The 19,335-nt window shown below is 42.6% G+C and overlaps 1 protein-coding gene across 3 annotated transcripts in view; it reads left to right on the top strand.

Annotated features, from left to right (window-relative positions):
- The window catches only part of MAPRE2 (microtubule associated protein RP/EB family member 2), a 62,270-nt gene that overhangs the window by 24,258 nt on the left and 18,677 nt on the right, over positions 1-19,335 (top strand). For all 3 annotated transcript variants that reach the window (XM_084280037.1, XM_084280036.1, XM_084280035.1), the window contains 2 exons: positions 8,694-8,839; positions 10,826-11,039. In XM_084280037.1, coding sequence (XP_084136163.1) covers positions 8,694-8,839; positions 10,826-11,039 — 360 coding nt within the window. The remainder of the gene's footprint in view (positions 1-8,693; positions 8,840-10,825; positions 11,040-19,335) is intronic.

Genomic DNA, 19,335 nt, shown 5'->3' with positions numbered 1-19,335 from the left:
ACCTTCTGTCTTTCAGGATTTGTATGCAAGGATCAAGGATTAAATGCGTGGTGGTGTTCTTTTTTTCCCTTGCTTTTAATAAAAGACCCTATTATAAAGAGAGCATGTGGTTTGACGTTTTCAAATTTTAGCCTGTGATGGTTTCTCTGCTGATGCCCAGGGTGTTGACCATGGTAGCTACTGTATAATACAGTTGGCATTCCTCCTGTGAAAATATATATTCCCTTTGCACATACGTTTTGTTGGTACACCGCACACATACACAGCCTGCTCTCCAAGGCCAGCAGGCAGTGTGAGGATAGGGCAGATGTCCTCCTTTGTTTGACTTTGTGTTCTCTCTCCATCTGGGGATTTGGGGGAGATTTCCATCACAGTCTCTGCAGGACGTTGTCCCTTGCAAATGGCGTCATGACGGGATGAGGGATGTTCCTGGCCTGTGGAGGCTGTCTGAGGTGTTTGGCTTCTTAGGGGGGTGCAGTGAGGTGGGGCTGGTTTCCAGCCCCTTGCATGGTGGCTGTCATGCCTCAAGCACCACCCAGCCTCAGGCCCCTGGGCAGCAGCAGGGAGCAGGGCACCAGGCGTGCTGCCTCCCCGGCAGTGCGGCCTAGGAGTGGGCTCTTCTCTCCTGCACACAGTAAATACCTTTCTGAGCAGGGCTGAGGTGACTGGAGAAGGGGGGTATGGGTTAGAGAGTTGACAAGGGCTTTGATTTTTGCATCTCATTTGTGTGTATATTCTGTGGCTTAACTGCATAGGATTTTTTTTCATGTCTCAGTGTATTTTACTCAGTGTCTATATTAACCCATAACTTCCTACATGTCTATGAGTAGAATCTGCATCATAGGACCCTGTTTGGAGCATTTGTTGCCAGCATGATTTCTGTACAACCTGGTGTGCTAATGCCTGAAAAGCTGAAGCATGTTTCAACATCAGTGGTTTTGGTTTGGGTTTTATTTTCCCCCAGTTTGCAGCTTTGCAAAAGCTGGGTCTCTAAAGCGACTTGAAAGCGCGATTAAAACACGGCTTGATCCCATTTGCGCTCTGTAACCAAGCCATGTTTCAAGGAACTGGCATGTTGTCCTGAGGTCATGCAAGACAGAGGATGCTTAGTGTCAATGACTCCCTAATGTCTTCCATATGATGTTTAGGATTAGAGGGATACAATGGATGTTAATGATTGGATTTAAGAGCATTTCTAAAATTTTCTGAGGAAGGTTGCTAAGCAGTATCATCAAATTTTCAGCCAACAGTAGTTTTTTTAATGCAATTCATTAAGAATTCAGGAGGAATAGAACTTAAAACAAGACTTTTACTATTTGTAATTGTTATTTAAATACTCACAGCACTCGCTTGCAGACAGTTACTTGATCTTCCCCCTTTTGAAAGAGCTTGTTTGATTTTGCATGCTTCCTCTTTTTTAGGCAGGATGAGTTACGCAGCTATTTTAAGTGGGAGCTATGTTTTCTGAAATTGTTCTGATCTTCCCGCTTAAAAATTAATGAATCCCAAAATAAATTATTGCTAAAAATTAAGTATTTAAAACTCCGCCGTGTATTATTTATGAGCAGATTAACAATTTACATTTATGAAAAAGAGAATACAAGTTAACACAGGGGAAACCTCCCTCCTGCATGCATGATTTAAAATGATCACTGGAGATTCTGGATTATGTCATGCAAATGCCCCACCAGTGTGGAGTAGGACTTTCTGAAGCAGATGTCGATTAGATGAAGACTACCTTAAGGGCTGCAGGAGGTACATAATGCTGTAGGTTGTTTTCTGTCATGGCATTGCTGCTTTCAGAAAGCACTTGCTCTGCCCTCATTGAGGAGATTGTGCTCATGCCACTATGTGCAGGAGTGCTGGGCTGTGCTCTAATCTGCATCAAATTTATTCTTTTTTGTTGTTGTTTTAAGTGCTCCCAGCCTGTTGCTGGGTTTAAGTGGCTCAGGCTGAAACGGCTTCATTGATGCACAGCCCCGTCAATGTTGATGATTGGTGTGGGCTTGAACATTCACCAGGAAATGTGCTGAAACCTCTTTCTAATATTTTTTTTTCTTTGAACTGGAGAAATAGAATTGTGTTAGCCCATATCTTAGGTTATATGAGTGCTGCTGGAAATGCAAATAGAGATTTGAAGACCGTGGTTTCCAACAGAGTGCTGAACATGAATTGTGCTATTAAACAGGTGGCTATACATAACACAACTTCATACTCAGAGGCATGTCCAGTTTGAAAAAAAAAAACCCAACCCCAAAACTTGAGTGCCATAGCAGAACACCCATATTTGAAATCTATGCTATGATATCCAAGTCAAAACCTCATCTTCACATCACTTCCACAAGGCAGTTCTAGGAAGCCTGAGGTAAAAGGCAAGCCCCAAGTGCTGCTGTACTGTAAACAATGATTGCATTTGTGGGTTTTCCCCCTTTCTTATCAAACTGTTAGGCCAGGCATGTTCCTTGAGAGTTACTGCTTTTTTGGTTATCGTCCCAGCAATAGGAATACCGGGTGTGTCCAGTTTCCCATCAGCGTTAGCAACCACTGCTGTAGCCAACTGAAGTGCTGGTGACTGTTGGGCACATAAGTCATCTTGGATTTTCCAAATACATGGTCAGGTTGTTGCAGTTTTGGAAGGGATGAATAACTCGAAATAAAGTGTTTCTAATGTGACTAGGTATATGTTTTTAGACTATCTGAAAAATATTAAAGAAAAAAAAATCAAAACATTCTAATTACACAAAAAGGTAAGGTCAGTGTTTGTGGTGGTTTGACCCTGGCTGCAGGCCAGATGCCCCCCCGAAAGCTGCTCTGTCACTCCCCTTCCCAACTGGATAGGGGAGAGAAAATTCAACAATAAGCTCATGGGTTGAGAAGGACAGGGAGATCAGCAATTACCATCATGGGCAAAACAGAGTCAACTTGAGGAAAAAATAATTTAATTTATTACCAAACAAACCAAAGCAGTGTAATGAGAAAGAAAACCAAACCTCAAAACGACTTCCCCCCTACCCCAGCTTCTTTCCAGGCTTGACTTCTCTCCCTCCTTCCCTTCAGTGGGCACCACATGTTGTCCTGCTGCTCCTTCCTCCTCAGCAGGAGAACTCCTCACATTCTTCCCCTACTCCAGCGTGGGGTCCCTCCCACAGAAGACAGTCTTCCACAAACTTCTCCAATGTGAGTCCTTCCCATGGGCTGCAGTTCCTCATAAATTGCTCCAGCCTGCGTCCCTTCCACAGGGTAAAGACTTTCAGAACCAGACTTCTCCAGTGTGAGACCCTTCAGGGGGTCACAAGACCTGCCAGCAAACCTGCACCAGCCCAAGCTACTCTCTCTGTGCAGCCACAGGTCCTGCCAGGAGCCTGCTCCAGTGCAAGCTTCCCACAGGGTCACAACCTCCTTTAGGTGTCTCCACCTCCTCTGGTGTGGGATCCTCCAAGGGCTGCAGGTGGATATCTGCTACACCATGGTCTTCTCCAGGGGCTGCAGGGAAATCTCTGCTCTGGCACCTGGAGCACCTCCTCCCTATCCTTCTGCTCTGACTTGTGTGTCTGCAGAATTGTTCCTTTCACATCTCACTCCGCTGGCTGGCAGCAAATATTGTGCAGTTTTATTTGGGTTTTTTGTTGTTGGATTTGTTCCCCTTCTTAACTCTTGTTATCCCAGAGGCACAACCGTTGTTGCTAATGGGCTTGGCCTTGGCCAGCAGCAGTTCCATCTTGGAGCTGGCTGGCATTGGCTCCATCAGACATAAAGGAAGCTTTTGACAGCTTCTCTCAGAAGCGCTCCCCCCCTGCCCCATAACCCCATGCGACCAAACCCTTCCTGCACAACCCCAATACAGCCTTTTTCCCAAATGGGTGTTTTCAGAAATAAGTATGTGGAAATCAAACAGGTGAAAAGGTTTAAATTTGAATTGTATTGCCATTTAAAACCAGAATTCTTCCTAAGCATTTATAGCACATTTCTAGTGTAGCACTTAGCTCCTTTTGCTGTGGTTTGGATGTCAGGAATAAAATAAAGTGGCCCCACATACACAGACAGGCCCTGTCTTTTCATGGGCCCTTTTCATTCCCATGTTGGCTGGTGTGGTTTTATGTATTTTCTGGGATCTTGCTCCCACGCCCTGTGGGGATGAACTGAGAGGAACAGAGTCTTCTGATGTTCAATGTGAATGATTGACCTGGCTCCTATAGAGGACAAATATTAACTCAGGCATACCTGAGGTTCTAGGACAGTATTCCTACTAAATACTTTGTTAATATACTAAGTCCTAAATACAGTAGATTTAAAGAAGTTAGTTAACAAATAATATTTTCATTGTCCTTTATAAATATATAAACATGTATGCCCTAAACATTGAGGATCCAATCTTGCTCCCCAGCTGAAATCTAGGAGCAGTAAAACCTTGCAGGAAATCAGGACTCTCCTGTTTTCACTGTTTTCTCCTTTAATTTCTTTCTGCTTTAAATAGGCAGAAGTAGAATTACCTTTGATTATCAAAAATAATACTTGTTTGGGTTTTTTTGATTCATCAGCCTCCAGAGGGAAGAGGAGAAAGGAGAGAAACTGAAAATCTGTAATGATGCTGAGCATGTTGTGCTTCAGAGCAGACTGCAAGTCAGTATGATCAGTCTGAGAAGGAAATGTAGAGGCAGGGACAGTGTAGGACAAAAGCTAGAATGAGTCCAGCTTTGTTTACGGCAAGGGGGACTAGCAAAAGATTACCTACAGCTCTGAAAACACTGTAAAAATGTGGTTTTCTAGATTACTTAGAAGCTCCCAGCTTCACCACTGTGTGTGGCAAAACTCTACAATTTTAGTAGCTTTAGGCAACCACCTTTTTATTTCTTGCTTTGTTCTTTTGTGGCTTAATTCTGCCCTAGCACCTCTTCCCTTCCTTGGGCAGCTGCCTGCCTGCCTGCCCAGCACCATGGGTGCAGTCTGCACCCATGCTCTGCCCCAAGCCTGCTGCAGGTAGCCCAGCGAACACCAGCAAGCTTTGCAGTGCTGCTGGGCTCCTTCCTCCTGGCTAACCAGGAGAAAAGAAGCTGCTGCTGGGGCTGTCATGCAGCGCAGCCACATTTGCAGGCTGATATTTGCAGGTTTGGCCTGTGAAAGTAGGTTCTGTAACTAATGGCTGCATCGATATTCTAGATCAAAACACGAAAGGGCTTTTAGCCAGTGATGCTAAATTGCTTGTTGGCTAATACAGTGTAAGAGGTTTTTAACATTGATTCCTTTTCTGTTGTGCTACCAGCTGTAGTTTTCAGCTTTTGTTTGAGTAGATTTCAAATTATTTCTCTTTGTGTGTGTCTAAGTGCACGTTTTCATGGGTACAGAAGTTTTTTTGGTCACAGAGACAGATTTATTGAGAGCCATTCTGGATAGGTGGTGTGTTTTTAACTTGTGTATAGATTTGTCAGCTTTGGGGGTGGGGTGTTGGTATTCAGGTTTTTGGTGGGTTCGTTGGTGTTTTTCTTTTCAGAAAATGTTAGGAACTTTAAAAATCTTGAATAAAATCATAGAATCACGGAATGGTTTGGGTTAGAAGCAACCTCAAAGCCCATCTAGTTCCAACCCCTCTGCCATGGGCAGGGACACCCTCCACTAGCCCAGGTTGTCCAAAACCCAATACAACCTGCCAGGGAGGGGGCAGCCACAGCCTTTTCAGGCAACGTGGGCCAATGCCTCACCACTCTTACAGGGGTGAATTTCTTCCTAATATCTAATCTAAGGCTATCCTCTTTCAGCTTGAAGCCATTACTCCTTGTCCCTGTCGCTACTTATAATGGCAAACACAAATACACCACAAAAGTCACCACAAACATAATGGCATAAAAATCCCATTGTTTGTGTAAATTATGCAAGAGGTATGTCACAAGCCATCTTCATGTTCTGTTAAAGACTTTTCTTTCCCGTGCCACCCGCATTTGAAGCATTGGTTGTGCAGGGAACAGAATAGGCCTGAAGTGCTCTCCAGTATGCAGAGGACCACGTGTGGCTGAGAGGTAAAGCCACTGCAGTCTTGCATGACTTGAGTAGGGCTGCTCTTTCTGCTGCCTCCAGGAAATCTCAGCAATGGGCAGCATACCCCTTCTGCTGCACTGACGTTTAGCGTTGGAATGCAACATGACAGCTACAAGCTTCAAGGGATAAAATTTTAAAGTATAAATAAATATCTATATAATATTACATATGTACATAACCTCAATGCCCATAATCAGGTAGTCCCAGTTGACTGAAATGATATTTTTACTTTCTCCTGCTGCTGTGGTAGGCAGGTCTCTGCCTTTTGGGAGTCGAGAAGGGTTTTCTCTCTTTGTAGTTGAGTGCTCAGCCCACGTTTGTATGTTTCCTCTGTACTTCAGGAAGGAGCATTTTAATGAATTGTGTTTGCCAGTGTAATAAAATCCTCCTGTTGGGGAAACAGCCTGGCAGCCAGCTTCAGTGCTGTATTAGAGACCAGGTTTGTGCTGTCATGTGGATGTGGTCCAGCGTTTTCTGCCCTCGAGTGTTGTGCAGACCCGGGACCACCTCCAGGCTGGCAAACACACAGAAACAACTGCCAGCAGGATGGGAAGAAAACACAAGGAAATAGCATAACTAGAGTCTTAAACCTGGTGAGACTCTATCTAAAGGCATGCAGAAGGAATTTGCATTACCAGCAAAAGGAGGCAATCTCATGTGAACGTTTTGGGTTTCTAGTTCTCTAAAAGGGTCGAGATGAAAGGTTGTGCAGTGCATTTTCAAGGCCTTCAGGCAATTACTTAGGTATCAGAGTAAAGCTTATAATTGGGGTATGGGGAGGATGAAAGGACAGAGTTAGGAACAAATTCAATTTATAACATGAAATGATTGTATAATAATCCTTTTGCATGAAATTAAGGAGTAATAACTGTAGTCAAGCCATACATTATCTGTATATCCATGCTTTTAATTGTAATGTCATTTTTCTGTTGCCGCATATTTACCAGTTCTCTTGTGAAGGATGAGTTTTGAATAACTAATTGTGTTTATATAGCTTTCTATAAGAAGATGCAAATTTGTCATCTGATGTTTATAGCTTGCCAGAAGGCTCCTTTTCCTTTAGGGAATATTTTACTTTGATTCCTAATCATATCGAAATCACTGCAAGCACAAGGTGTCCTTGGAAAATCAGATTTTTAAATAAGTTTTTCCTCCACAAAGCCTAGGCAATGTAAAGAGAATTTAAAAAAAAAAGTCAATGGTTTTTAGCACTAAAGCTAGGCTCAATTTTGGCAAGTTCCTTAGCAAAACTCTTATCAGGATTTTGGGAAATAGTTTTGGGCTCCACTCTTAAACTCTGCTTCTCTTTTTGAGAAGTTATGAGTACTGTAACCCTTCACATGATGGTTGAGTGGATACAGAGAATGAGAACTCTCTCGTGCATAAAGTTGGTCCTGTTAAAACACATGCATACCCACAGAGAAAAATGTCTCGAACTTCAAGTTGTTGTTGCCCCTCCTGTAAAACTGGACAAGCCAGGTGCCCTCTTTGTTAATTTGGTTTCTGAATGAGCACTCAGCAGAATTATGTTTTAATAAAAGTCGTTGTTGTTGATACTGAGCTGAACTGTTAGGTGAGATCTAGACACTTGTCAAAACTGATCTGCACTCCATGCACAGAAGTCCTTTTTGTGGAAGTGAAATTGAACTTGTCATGAGTAATTGGGTGATCACTTCCAGAAACGGACTTTGCTGCATCTTTGCTGAGCATAAAGTATTTTGTAGACAACTCTTCTGAAAAAGAACTGAAATTGGTTTTCCTCTGGTTTCCTCAAACATTTTCAGCCTTAATCTCCAAAGACTTGAGCGTGTCAATGGTAAAGGCTTATTTTTGCAAATGACAGCCACATGATAATGATGTAGGAGGGAGCTCCCTGCATACAAGAAAAGGCTATCCTGATTAGCTGTGTTCAGTGTGCTGTTCTGAATGTTTTCCCTACCCTTGCAGCTCTGTACCATCCCCTACGTGCTAATATTACCTAAGTTCAGATGGCCCTCAAAGTTGAACTTAGAAACTGTATTGTTTTGAGTGAGACCTAAAGCTGGCAGCCCAGCTTCTGAATTCTGTGGGTGGACTACACTAAAGCCTGCTTATTTAAATGCTCTTCTCAGGAGATGAGAATGAGTAAATGTTTGGTGTAGAGAGGTGGGAACTGGCTTGTATGATTTAACAATTTTTTTTTAATTATTTTTTTAAACCATGGTTTGATATATTCTTAAATGATTGCCTTTGACTTAATTGGTATTGAGCTACCAGAAGAAAGAAGATCTTGGCTTGCTTGAATTCAGAGGGAGCTTACTAAGAGATTTCCTTTTTCACTGTGATCCTCTCACTGTATGGACAGTCCTACTGCATGTAGGGACTACAAGAGCATCAGTTTTAAACAGAAGAAAGATTTACTTTGCGTTAGTCATGGTGGTTCTTCAGATGCTACACACTAGTGCATCTTGCATCCAGACTGAATGGAGAAAGCCCATGTTAATATGTCACACTGCTCACTGTAGATCAGACAAGATCTGGGGTGCATCGTGTTGGGCTGAATGACGGCGGGGACTTATTCAGCACGGTTGCTTTCTGCTCATGCTTCCTGCTAATGACATTAAACGCCATTTGGTCTTAGCTGGGTGCATCTGGATTAACGTCAATGCATTCTCTTGTTGTAGGAGCAGCTTACTGCCAGTTCATGGACATGTTGTTCCCAGGGTGCATTAGCTTGAAGAAAGTAAAGTTTCAAGCAAAGCTGGAGCATGAGTACATTCACAACTTCAAACTTCTGCAAGCATCATTTAAAAGAATGAATGTGGATAAGGTAGGCATTCTGTATTGGTATTTCAATCACTGCAAGTGTCAAAAGTTGTATAAACTGGGTTGAGTCAATAAATAGGGGAAATAAACATTTTTCAAGATTTGGGCTGAGAACTGGAGTTACAAGTTTTATGTAGAGGTTTTTCTTGATCTTTTATTGTCTGAAAAGGGTATTTAGGCACGAAGGAAGAAATTTGGCATGTTCCATTTAGGTACAAAGCAAAACTTCAGTCTATGTGTCTGCTGAGGAATTATGCAGCTTAACTCATTGTATCTTAATATCGGAGACCCACATGTGTTGGAAATTCCTTACCATCAGCAAGCAAATCTTAATGTTAGATACAGGAAAATTACTGGTGACCTGAATTTCCAACCAAATAACTTGGAGATACATTGGTCTTATAAGTATTCTACGTTTCTTGTCTAAAATGGGATTTAAGGAATTTAAAGTATTCATGAGCTGGAATAATTTATCCAGTTATTTGATAGGTTGGCCAGCACATGTGGTCTTGTAAAGTTAAGAATGGAGGGTTCTTAGAAAATGTCTTGTTCAGCCATAAGGTATTGGTTTATGCTTGAATGTGTGAGTTTGACGGACTCACCAATATAAATTACTGTGTTGATAAAAATGAATAATGAATGTTATGTTGTCATACCTTTAGTTTTACACAGATGTACTTGTTGTATATCCTTTTAAGGCTCTGCTCCAGCTTTTAGTGTTGCCTTATTCTGAAATTTAAACAGTTTTACAGAGAGTCCTGTAAGACTTATTTTAAGCAGTAGAAAGCCTTCATTATTTCCTGAAATGTTGTGGATGCTTCTGTTTACAGTGCAAATTGTTGGTGAAACACTGGAAAGACTAATGAAGTTAACATTGCCAATTCTTCTGTGGGGAGCAAGCTCTCTCTACTTTCTCAGTGCAGAATTAAGATACTAAAGGAACAACCTGGAAGGACGTGAAAAATGCTACATTAATCCTTATAGGAGGATCATATCCCAGACTTATAAAGTGCTGCACAGTTGGTTTCACCTTGAAGAAGAAATTAAAATTGCAATGGTTTAAGTACCTTATTTCCAGCTGAAAATTGAATGAATTCAGGAGGCACTAAGATCCATTTAACTTGGGTCTTTAATCCACTGCGTGAATTAAGCAAGACAGGGCAGCCCTCCTTCTGCAGCATTCCCTTCATAGTCCCTGTCTGCCCGCAGCATCTGGGAATGCTGAGCCTCCCACAGAGCAATGCTGAACCACCTCCTTACGCTGTAATATTGGCCCAAGGCACCTTCTGGAGGCTTCATTTCTGTGAAAAACTTTGCAGGATGTGGAGACATCCTCATAGCCTTTTTTTTGTTAAAACTTTCTAGGCATTTTAGTCAACTCCTGCTTGTCCATGAACTGTTCTGTGTATAGCTATATATGGAGTGGAAAAACATTGCAAGGTTAGAACCTTGGGGTTCATTTGTATGAAGAACATGCACTACCAAAATATAGGTTGGTTTGAACTTCAGCATGTCTTGCAAAAGCTGCTGGGGGTTTTTTTGTAGTTGGAGCAGTAGGCAAGAGAGCAAGAAAATCCCATCTGGACCTTTTGAAGAATTGTTCATTTGTAGTATACCCAACTGAGCACGTCTATTAAAACCAGAAATCCCTAGCTGGTTGCATGTAGTGTTCCTCCCAAAACAACTTCATTCATCATGGCTGTCACTGCAATGAGAAAGGAGTAACTCTGTGGAGGAGCAGCTAAAAGGCTACATACACCCACTGTCTCGTCACTTCAAAGGCTGGGTCTTCTTTTTATTTCTGGTTTATTTCTTATTAAGAGCACTTAAAAATCTACCATAATTTCCTTTCTTTTGGGGAGAAAACAATAGCAGAGGAATATATGCTGATACAGTTGTTTGTTTGTTTTTTTTTTTTCCAAATAAGTGTCTATATGTAATTTTTCTACCTAAAAATTACAATGGTATAATATTGGAACCTTTATTTCAGGTAATTCCCGTGGAAAAGCTGGTCAAAGGGCGCTTTCAAGACAACTTGGATTTCATTCAGTGGTTTAAGAAGTTCTTTGATGCTAATTACGATGGGAAGGAGTATGATCCTGTGGAAGCTCGACAAGGCCAAGATGCTCTTCCCCCACCAGACCCTGGTGAACAAATCTTCAACCTGCCTAAAAAGTCTCACCATGCAAACTCTCCGACTGCAGGTATTTGGCATCTTCAAGAATTCGGCTTCTGTATCAGAAGATGATTATAAACTGTGATTAATTTTATGTAAATACTAGTGAAATTTTTTTTCCTGGTGTGGGTAGGCCATTCTTTTTGCCTTGTCATAGGCTTAGCACCTGAAACGAAAGAAGTTAACTTCTTGTGGGACACGCTAGTGTGGGCCAGCCCTCCTGGGTCTCCCCCACTGAACCCTTGGTGTAAATGATGTGGATTCTAGTGCTGTCTGATTGTGGAGACAAAGGCATTTAACCTTCTTGTCCATGAATGTGGTGTGTGTGTCTTCAAGAACGCTAAATGAAATGTGTTTCTCTCTCACACCTCCACCCGCACAGGAAATTGCTAGCACAGGCTGATTTTTATTAATTTTTATGGTGCATGAAATGCTCCAAATCTTAAGGACTGACCAGAATTTAAAAAAAAAATAAATTGTGGTTTTAGATGAGCTTATTGTTCAGGTCCTCTAGTCCTCTTAATTGAGCAACATGAAACTACTGTTCTTTCCCAAAGATACCTCGGTCTTCTACCTTTTTATTTTGTGTTTATACTGAAGTTTTGCAAGCATAGAATTAATTCTCTTCATAGGAGATTGTATGGGGCTGTGTTTTGGATTTGTGGTGAAAACAGTATTGATGACACAGGGATGTTTTTGCTCTGGCTGAAGAGTGCTTGCACAGTGCCAAAGCCTTTCTTGTTTCTCAGACTCCCTTGGTAGTGAAGTACGCTGGGAGTGCACAAGGAGTTGGGAGGGGGCACAGCTGGGACAGCTGACCCCAGCTGACCAAAGGGATATTCCATACTCTGTGACATCGTGCTGAGCAATAAAACTTGAGGGAAGAAGGAAGGGGGTGGTGTTTGGAGTGATGGTGTTTGTTTTCCTAAGTAACCATTACATGTGAGGGAGCCCTTCTGTCCTGAAGATGGCTGAACACCTGCCTGACCATGGGAAGTGGTGAATGAATTCCTTGGTTTGGTTTGCTTTGCTTGTGTGTGTGGCTTTTGCTTTACCTGTTAAATTGTCTTTATCTCAACCCACAAGTCTTCTCACCTTTGCCCTTTTGGTTCTCTCCCCATCTTGCTGGGGCAGAGTGAGTGAGCGGCTGTGTGGGGCTCAGTTAGGTGTAATCCTCAGCTGGGGTTAAACCATGACAGTGTTTCTGGGACACACCAAAGGACTAAGTGTGATCTTTGGTGTTTGTGTAATATGGGTGTGACTGGTCAGTAAGCAGATGTCATTTTTTTGATAACTGAGAGCTAAGTGACCAGGAGTGCAGCTAACATCTTTTAAGAAGAATAAATCACTGAGTGAGTGCTACAGGGGTTGGTTGTCTGTACGTATATAGGCTTGTGCATACAGAAGCACACATGTTCACACACTTGATTCAGTTACTGTTCTGCCCTCAGTTTACTCAATTCATGCTAACCCAGTGCTCAAATAATGATTGCTTTTCAAATGGCTTCATTTTATGACCTGTCTCAGATTTGCACCAGTGCTGGCAAAGGGAAGGGTCAGGTCTGAGGCACCCTCTGTTTTAGGCTGGCTTATGCTCTGGAATCGTACCCAGATTTCAGCGTTCTGCTCTGATCACTTCTGACGTCAAAGTGGGGCATACTTGGCCAGCTGCCTTCAGCTCATTAGTGCTTCCAGGAAATTAAGCACCTAATAGCAGGCCAGTGCTGCTCAGGGCTTTTAAAGCTTGTTTACATCTCTCTTTTGTACCATCTTGTGTCTAAACTTTTGAATTTCAGGGCCTGGTATGCTCTAATTTCCCATGTGGTACCTTGCACTCCCTTTGGAAACAAAAAAAAACCCCAAGTGTTACTGTCATGGTGTTATTATCCAATTGAGAAATTGGAAAAGATACTTTTACTTAATACAGACTTTACCTTGCTTGTTAATTCCTCTTGAAGATTGTCTGATTGTACCAAAGTCTCAAACATGTAATCTGAATTAAAGTTGTGGAGGTGACAATCCTAGAGAAATAGAATAGCTACTGGAGTGGAACCAGCCAGCTGATATGGAGGACAGTGCAGTGATCTGGTGTCATGTTGCTGGTTGTATGATATACGTCCTGTGCCTCCTCAGCCCTTGTATGGAATAGGACAACTGAGATGTAATTTAGGGATCTTTGGTAAGATTCTGTGCCTGTGGAACCTTTGCATAAAAAGCTTCCTTTGTTATTAATTTATTGTCCAGAAGTATGACAGATAGGACACTAGTTTAATTTTTGTTGAGCTGGGGAGGCGGTTGTAGACATTACACAGAATCACAACATTGTCTTGGTTGGAAGGGACCCTTTAGATCATCAAGTCCAACCATCACCCGAATCTGACATCCACCACTAAACCATGTCCCTCAGCACAACATCTGAGTCTTTTAAATACCACCAGGGATGGAGACTCCACCACTTCCCTGGGCAGCCTGTTCCAATGCCTAACAACCCGCTCTGTGAAGAAGTTTATCCTAATATCCAATCTAAACCTTCCCTGGCATAACTTGATGCCATGTGGTGCCAAGTGAAATGAGAGGTGTAGCTTGTATTGCTGCCTGCATTTTAGGACAGTACTATTTCGTTTAGGTGTCAGTCATTCTTATGTTTATTCAATTTCTGGGTGAGCACATTTTCATTTCCCTGATGCTTTTGCACCTTGACTCACCACATCATGTAACCTGATTGCTTGAAAGGATGGAAGACCTTGCTTGGGTGCTTGTTGATAGAGGACAAACGGAGAGGAGTGCCATATTCATCTGCAAGCTTGTGTGTGCCTCATCTCCTGCTGCTTGGGAGTAAATTGGGATGATATGGAAGCATGTCCTGGGTAGTTGGGAGATTGGCATGAAAGATGTGTGTCTGTACTTCTGTCGTGTGTGTCTGTACTTCTGTTGTGTGTGTCCATGCGTTCTCATGCACTCTTGAGTGGAAGTAAGGAATATTTATTACAGGTTTACAGGAACCATAATGTGCCTGTGTGAGTAAAACAAGCTCAGCCATTTGTACTAAAAAGGCAAATGCACCACGTGAGTTCGTGAGTTCTCCCATGGCAGGTTAAGAATTCCCTTCCCCATCTGGACTTTTGTCTTCCTTGATACAAGCACAAAGAGGGAATACTTAGCCATGAGTAAGTGCAGCATCAGGTGGCACGGTTCAAGCTGCTATCTATAACTTTTATGTTGACTATTTTGTTGTTATTCAGTGAAATGGCTGAGGTTTTGGGCAGGGCTTTGTTTCTACTGACTTTGTTGTGGGGCCAGTAAACATTGTGAGCTGCTTGATGCAATAACCTCTTATGCCAGTGCAGCAAGCATTTGCCAGCATCTGTAGCAGTTTGCCACAGGAGCTTTTCCTCTTTTTGTATGCTTTCTTTTTTATTTTTTTGAATGTCACTTTTAATTTGTGTGATTTGCTCTACATTAACACTGAAGCTTTGAAATTTTAGCACTGTCTTGTTTCAGTTCATTAACAAAACAAAAAGAAACAATAGTGAGAGAAAATAAAGAACTGAGAAGATCTTTCAGTATAATCCTAAAGTTTTTCAACAGCGTTCAGTGGACATGCATCTGTGTACGCACTTACTGTTTGTTTAGTGTCAGGAGCAAGTAGACATATGGGTACCTGTTCACTATATTTTTGGTTTTGACAGACCTTGAAATACGCCTATTCAAAATGATGAAATATATAGATTACTAAAGGAATAATTTATTTAGCTACTAGTAAATTCATATGCATTTCAGATGATTCCTGTTGTTCTATGGCATAACATTTCCAGTGCCTTTTAGCAGAGCTTTGCTTTTGAGTGATTTAAGACGTGCTGATCTCTTCAATTATTCATAACTACTTTATAACACTCTCTTCTAACTCTGTATTTCAGAGGTAGTCTAAGATAATGTCTTTTGATTAACAAGAAAGGGGTCAAATCCCTAAAGCCTTCTCTGAAGGCTTACCCCAAAAGGTAGCTGCCACGAATTAGAATTATTTTTGGTGTTTTAATCTGACACTAAATCTTGGCAAGACCCATGGTAGCCGCTTTCCGTGCCCATGCCTGGGTATTTACCTATAGCTCTGCAAATGTCCAGTGTGGTCTTCATTTTATTTTATTTTACTTTATTTTTAAATGCTTTTAAAACAAACCAAAACGAGAAATCTGAAAATCCTTTGGGTTTGGTGTCAATCCTGGAGCAGCCCAACAGCAATGGCCCTTCCCCTTCCAAAGGCTATCCGACTGAGGAGTCAGCGTGGGTCAAGGATAATGCAGCTCGGAAATGGAAGCGTAAATAGGTCCTTAGGACTAATCTGCTGTGCCACCCTCGCATTGCCTTGTCCCTTCCTTGAGAGACAGAGCCGATTTGTTGCCAAGCTGGCGGCTCTGCGGAGGGAGGATGGCTTCGGTAGCCCACGCGAAAGGCTGCTTCTAGCAATGGTGGGAGCAGCAAGGGTTTGCCAGGTAAACGCAGCTCCCTGCTGGGAGGAGGGGTATGTTTTCATCCTTCAAGGAGCGGAGCCAGCCGCACAGACCACCTCTGCCGGCTCTCTGCCAAGGGCACCACAGCTGCTTTTAGATACAAGGCCATCTGCCAGCCTTGCGCCGCCTCTCGATCTCCTACAGCCTCCGCTCCTCTCTAATGCAGCGGTCGGTAAACAGCCCACAGATGTAGAGTCAAAATTATGGTAAGGGATTAAAATATTAGGGCGCTGCTGTTTGTGCCAGTTCTAATGCTCCCTGTGGAAAATAACAGAAAAAAGCTTCATCTGATCAAATTGAAAATAGTGATCAGGTTGTCGGGATTTTAGCTTAGTGCCTTATGTAAGTATCCCCATGTGTCAGAGCAAATCCCCGTGAAGCCCTGCTTGGTGTATGGCTGTGGAGTGTCAAAAATGCACTGGTAACAGCTTAATAAACCTGATTGTTTACGTGCGAGCTAGAAATGCAAATGCTCTTAGATCTGAAGGCTGTTAGATGTTGTAGTTTGAAATATTCAGTGAGAGCAGGATGACTAAAGCAGCGCTGGAAAATACTGGAGGATCACATGAGGGCTAAAAATACTCATGCTATGACAGGGAAAATAACCAGGGCAGAATGAACTGTGTTGTGCACGAATGTGTGTGTCATCGAAGAGCCAATTATGCAGGAAAAATACTGATTTTTCTTTAGGGAAATGGTATATCCTACTGTGGCAGATGTGCTATAAATTAATTTTGAGGGATAAAAATACTCGACAAAACCAGTCTTTGTTTTAGTAGCTGGTGATACGATTAGGACTCCTGGGGGACTAGAGAACTCCTTGTAATGCTGCTTCCCTGCCCCACACACCCCCCCAAAACACGGCACCCTTTTCCCCAGGCTGGCAACCTCTGCTCCCGGTGATGTGTTGCTCCAGGACAGTGTGGCAGAGCTGGAGATGGGAAGAGCCGTGGGGCAACAAGCTGAAAATGCTTTTATGCCTAGTTCATACGAGGCCAAGGAATTGTACCAGCTGATGGGAACAGCATGTGCAGTGACAGTGCGGACCCAGGAGGTAGAAAGTGGCTCGGCCTTAATACAGACACCCCCTCTGCCAGCATGAGGAGAGTTTAATTTTTAAACCCTCTGAGCCTGAGAATTTAGCCCACAAAGCTTCTTGCAGTGAGGGAGCCAGAAAATTTTTTTCTAGAACAAGATTGTGTTTGAAAAACAGTGGTGAAAATTGCTGTCTTGATTTTCAGAGTGCTGCGGGTGTGGCTCCAACGTCTGTGTTGCTCAAATTTTTGACAATGCATTTCTTCACATATTTTCTTTCATATTTTCCTCTTGAGATTGCTTTCTTCTTAGACCTAAGCAAACAGTTGAATTTTAGAAAATCCCATGTTTCTAAGACCATTTCAAATTTTAAAGTGTGTTCTTCTGTTAGGCCTGTGTGCAATTTTTCATCTGTAGAGGGTGGATGCTTGTGTGCTTGTAGATGTTTCTAGAGAAAACAGGGGTTTTGGTTGAGACCAATTAATAGTTGCCATTAAGATGCTGGTCATTTTAAATCTAAACACCAGTCTTCATTTATGATGGGGAAAAGGCTGTGGTTAGCTCCCATCTATCAAATCTCCTTCTGTTAAAGACAAACCTGAGGGTGTCATGCCATCAACAAAACTTTTTCATCCTACAGGTAGACACCATTGTATGTTCTTGCTTGGATTGCTCTGTTGAAATCAGTAAAAGGTGTTTCAGTTTTGAGTATTTGTGCTGCTGTCTGGCAGTAATGCTAAATGTCAGGCCCCTCAGGTTTTTCTGCAGCCAGCAGCAGTGGAGGTATGGAGAGCTGAGGGGACAGAGGGGTCCCACCACCCTGGGGAGGATAGTACCACAAAATAATTAGCATGTTGGGATGCTGAAAGTCAAGTCAGATTTTTATCTGGGGTGCAATTCATTCTTGTTAAGCATCATTTGTCATCACTGATGCCAGTAAGCATCCATAAATCGAGCAGTTTCTTGCATCCCAGTGTAACAATAAGCGTGACAATAAGCATGTGTGAATATTAATTCATCTATTCATTTGTTAATTCATTGCTCATTTGTTTTGGAGAGTTGTTCTTTAGCTTGTGGAGAAACTGCTAGCTCTGTGGCCTCTTGGTGGGTTTGTTTTTTCTTCTGTGGCATGAATCAGGAATGTTCATTTGATGATATCCTTTAATTTGACTGAAGAGGTACTGCGAGTGATTCCCAAATTCCACTGAAGCAGTGGTCATGCGGTCTTGTGCTTGCTCAGCTCTTCCCTTGCTTTCCACACCGTCCTCACGCACGTCCTCAACTGTATTCACCCACATGTTTTCTGGGAATTTTACACAAATATTTGATGTCATACTAATTACTCATATAGCTTCAAGGAAGATTTCTCCCCAAACGTTAAAATAGGTTTCTTGTCTGCAAGACTGCACATGTGATATAAAGTGACCTGAAATTCACAGCCTGGCTTTGTTGTACCCAGAACCTGCACAGTGCAAACATCCACTGTTTTAAATTGCAGAAGCCTACATCTGTTTGTAAAACTTTAGCAAAAGGAACAGTGAAGTTGAGACTGTGGAGCGGGGCGGGTGGCATGTATTTAATTACGATGGACTGGCTAGCAATTGTTTCTGGAGCAGCACAGAGAAAACTGCAATGCATTTCAAAGCTGGTCCATCTAACTTATTTCAGTGCAAGAACAAAATAGTTTGTCTTTCAGCTGTGAATGTATTTGAACTGCCTCTGCTAGTGTTGTATGGGTGGGTGCAAACAGTTTTCCAGGTGCTAATTGAAGGAGCTGTGATACCGTTTCCCCCCCCCCAAAAAAATCTAGTTGGATCCTGCACTGACATAAAATCAGAGTATTTCTCACAGAAGAGTGGGGGTGGGAAAGCACCTCTGAGATCATCCAGTCCAACCCTTCTGCTCAAACAGGGTCACTTGGAGCTGCTTGTCCAGAACCATATCCAGTCCAGTTATAAGTATCTCCAAGGGTATAGAGACACCTCCCCCCAGCCTCTCTGGACAGCTTGTTCCAGTATTTGATCAACCTCAGACTGAAGAAGTTTTTTCTTATGTTGAAGTAGAATTTCTTATGTTTCCATTTGTGCCAAGGGCTTCTTGTCCTTTGACTGGGAACCACTGAAAAAAGCTTGTCTCAGTCTTTGCACCTTCCCTTCAGGTATGCTTAAGATCCCCCTCAAGCTGCTCCTCTCCAGGCTGCGCGGTCCCGGTTCCCTCAGCCTTTCTTCAAACGTGAGGTGGTCCAGTCCCTTAGTTATCTTCATGGCCCTTTGTTGGACTCTCTTCAGTATGCCCATGTCTCTCTTGAACTGGGCAGCTCTTAACTGGACCCAGCACTACAGATGTGTGTCGACAGTGCTGAACAGAGGGGGAGAATCACCTTCCTTGACCTGTTGGCAATGCTTTTCCCCATGTATCCCAGAAGGCTGCGAGGGGAGGTTGCCTTGCTGGTTCATGATCAACTTGGCATCCACCAGGATCCCCTAGTCCCTTTCTGCAGCACCGCTTTCCAGGCTGCTGGCTGTCAGTATGTTCTGGGGTGTGGAGCTGTTCCCCTCCAGGAGTGGGGCCTTGAACGTTTTTTTTTTGAACATCAGCTGTAAGCTTGAGGAGAGATTGCTAACAGGTAACATTTATGGTGCTGTTCTCTCAGTGGTCAGTGAAAAGAGCTGGGTATTAGATATTTTCTATATGCAATATTTGTGTGAAATTTTGTGTTTTCTCAGGATAAGTAAATGGGTTATATAAATATTTTCACAGAAGGCACACTGTGGACGGAAT

This window comes from Gallinula chloropus (assembly GCF_964237585.1).
Source record: "Gallinula chloropus genome assembly, chromosome: 2".
In the NCBI taxonomy this organism is placed as follows: Eukaryota; Metazoa; Chordata; class Aves; order Gruiformes; family Rallidae; genus Gallinula; species Gallinula chloropus.
The sequence above is the reverse complement of the archived record's forward strand: the minus strand, read 5'-3'. Positions and strand labels throughout refer to the sequence as shown.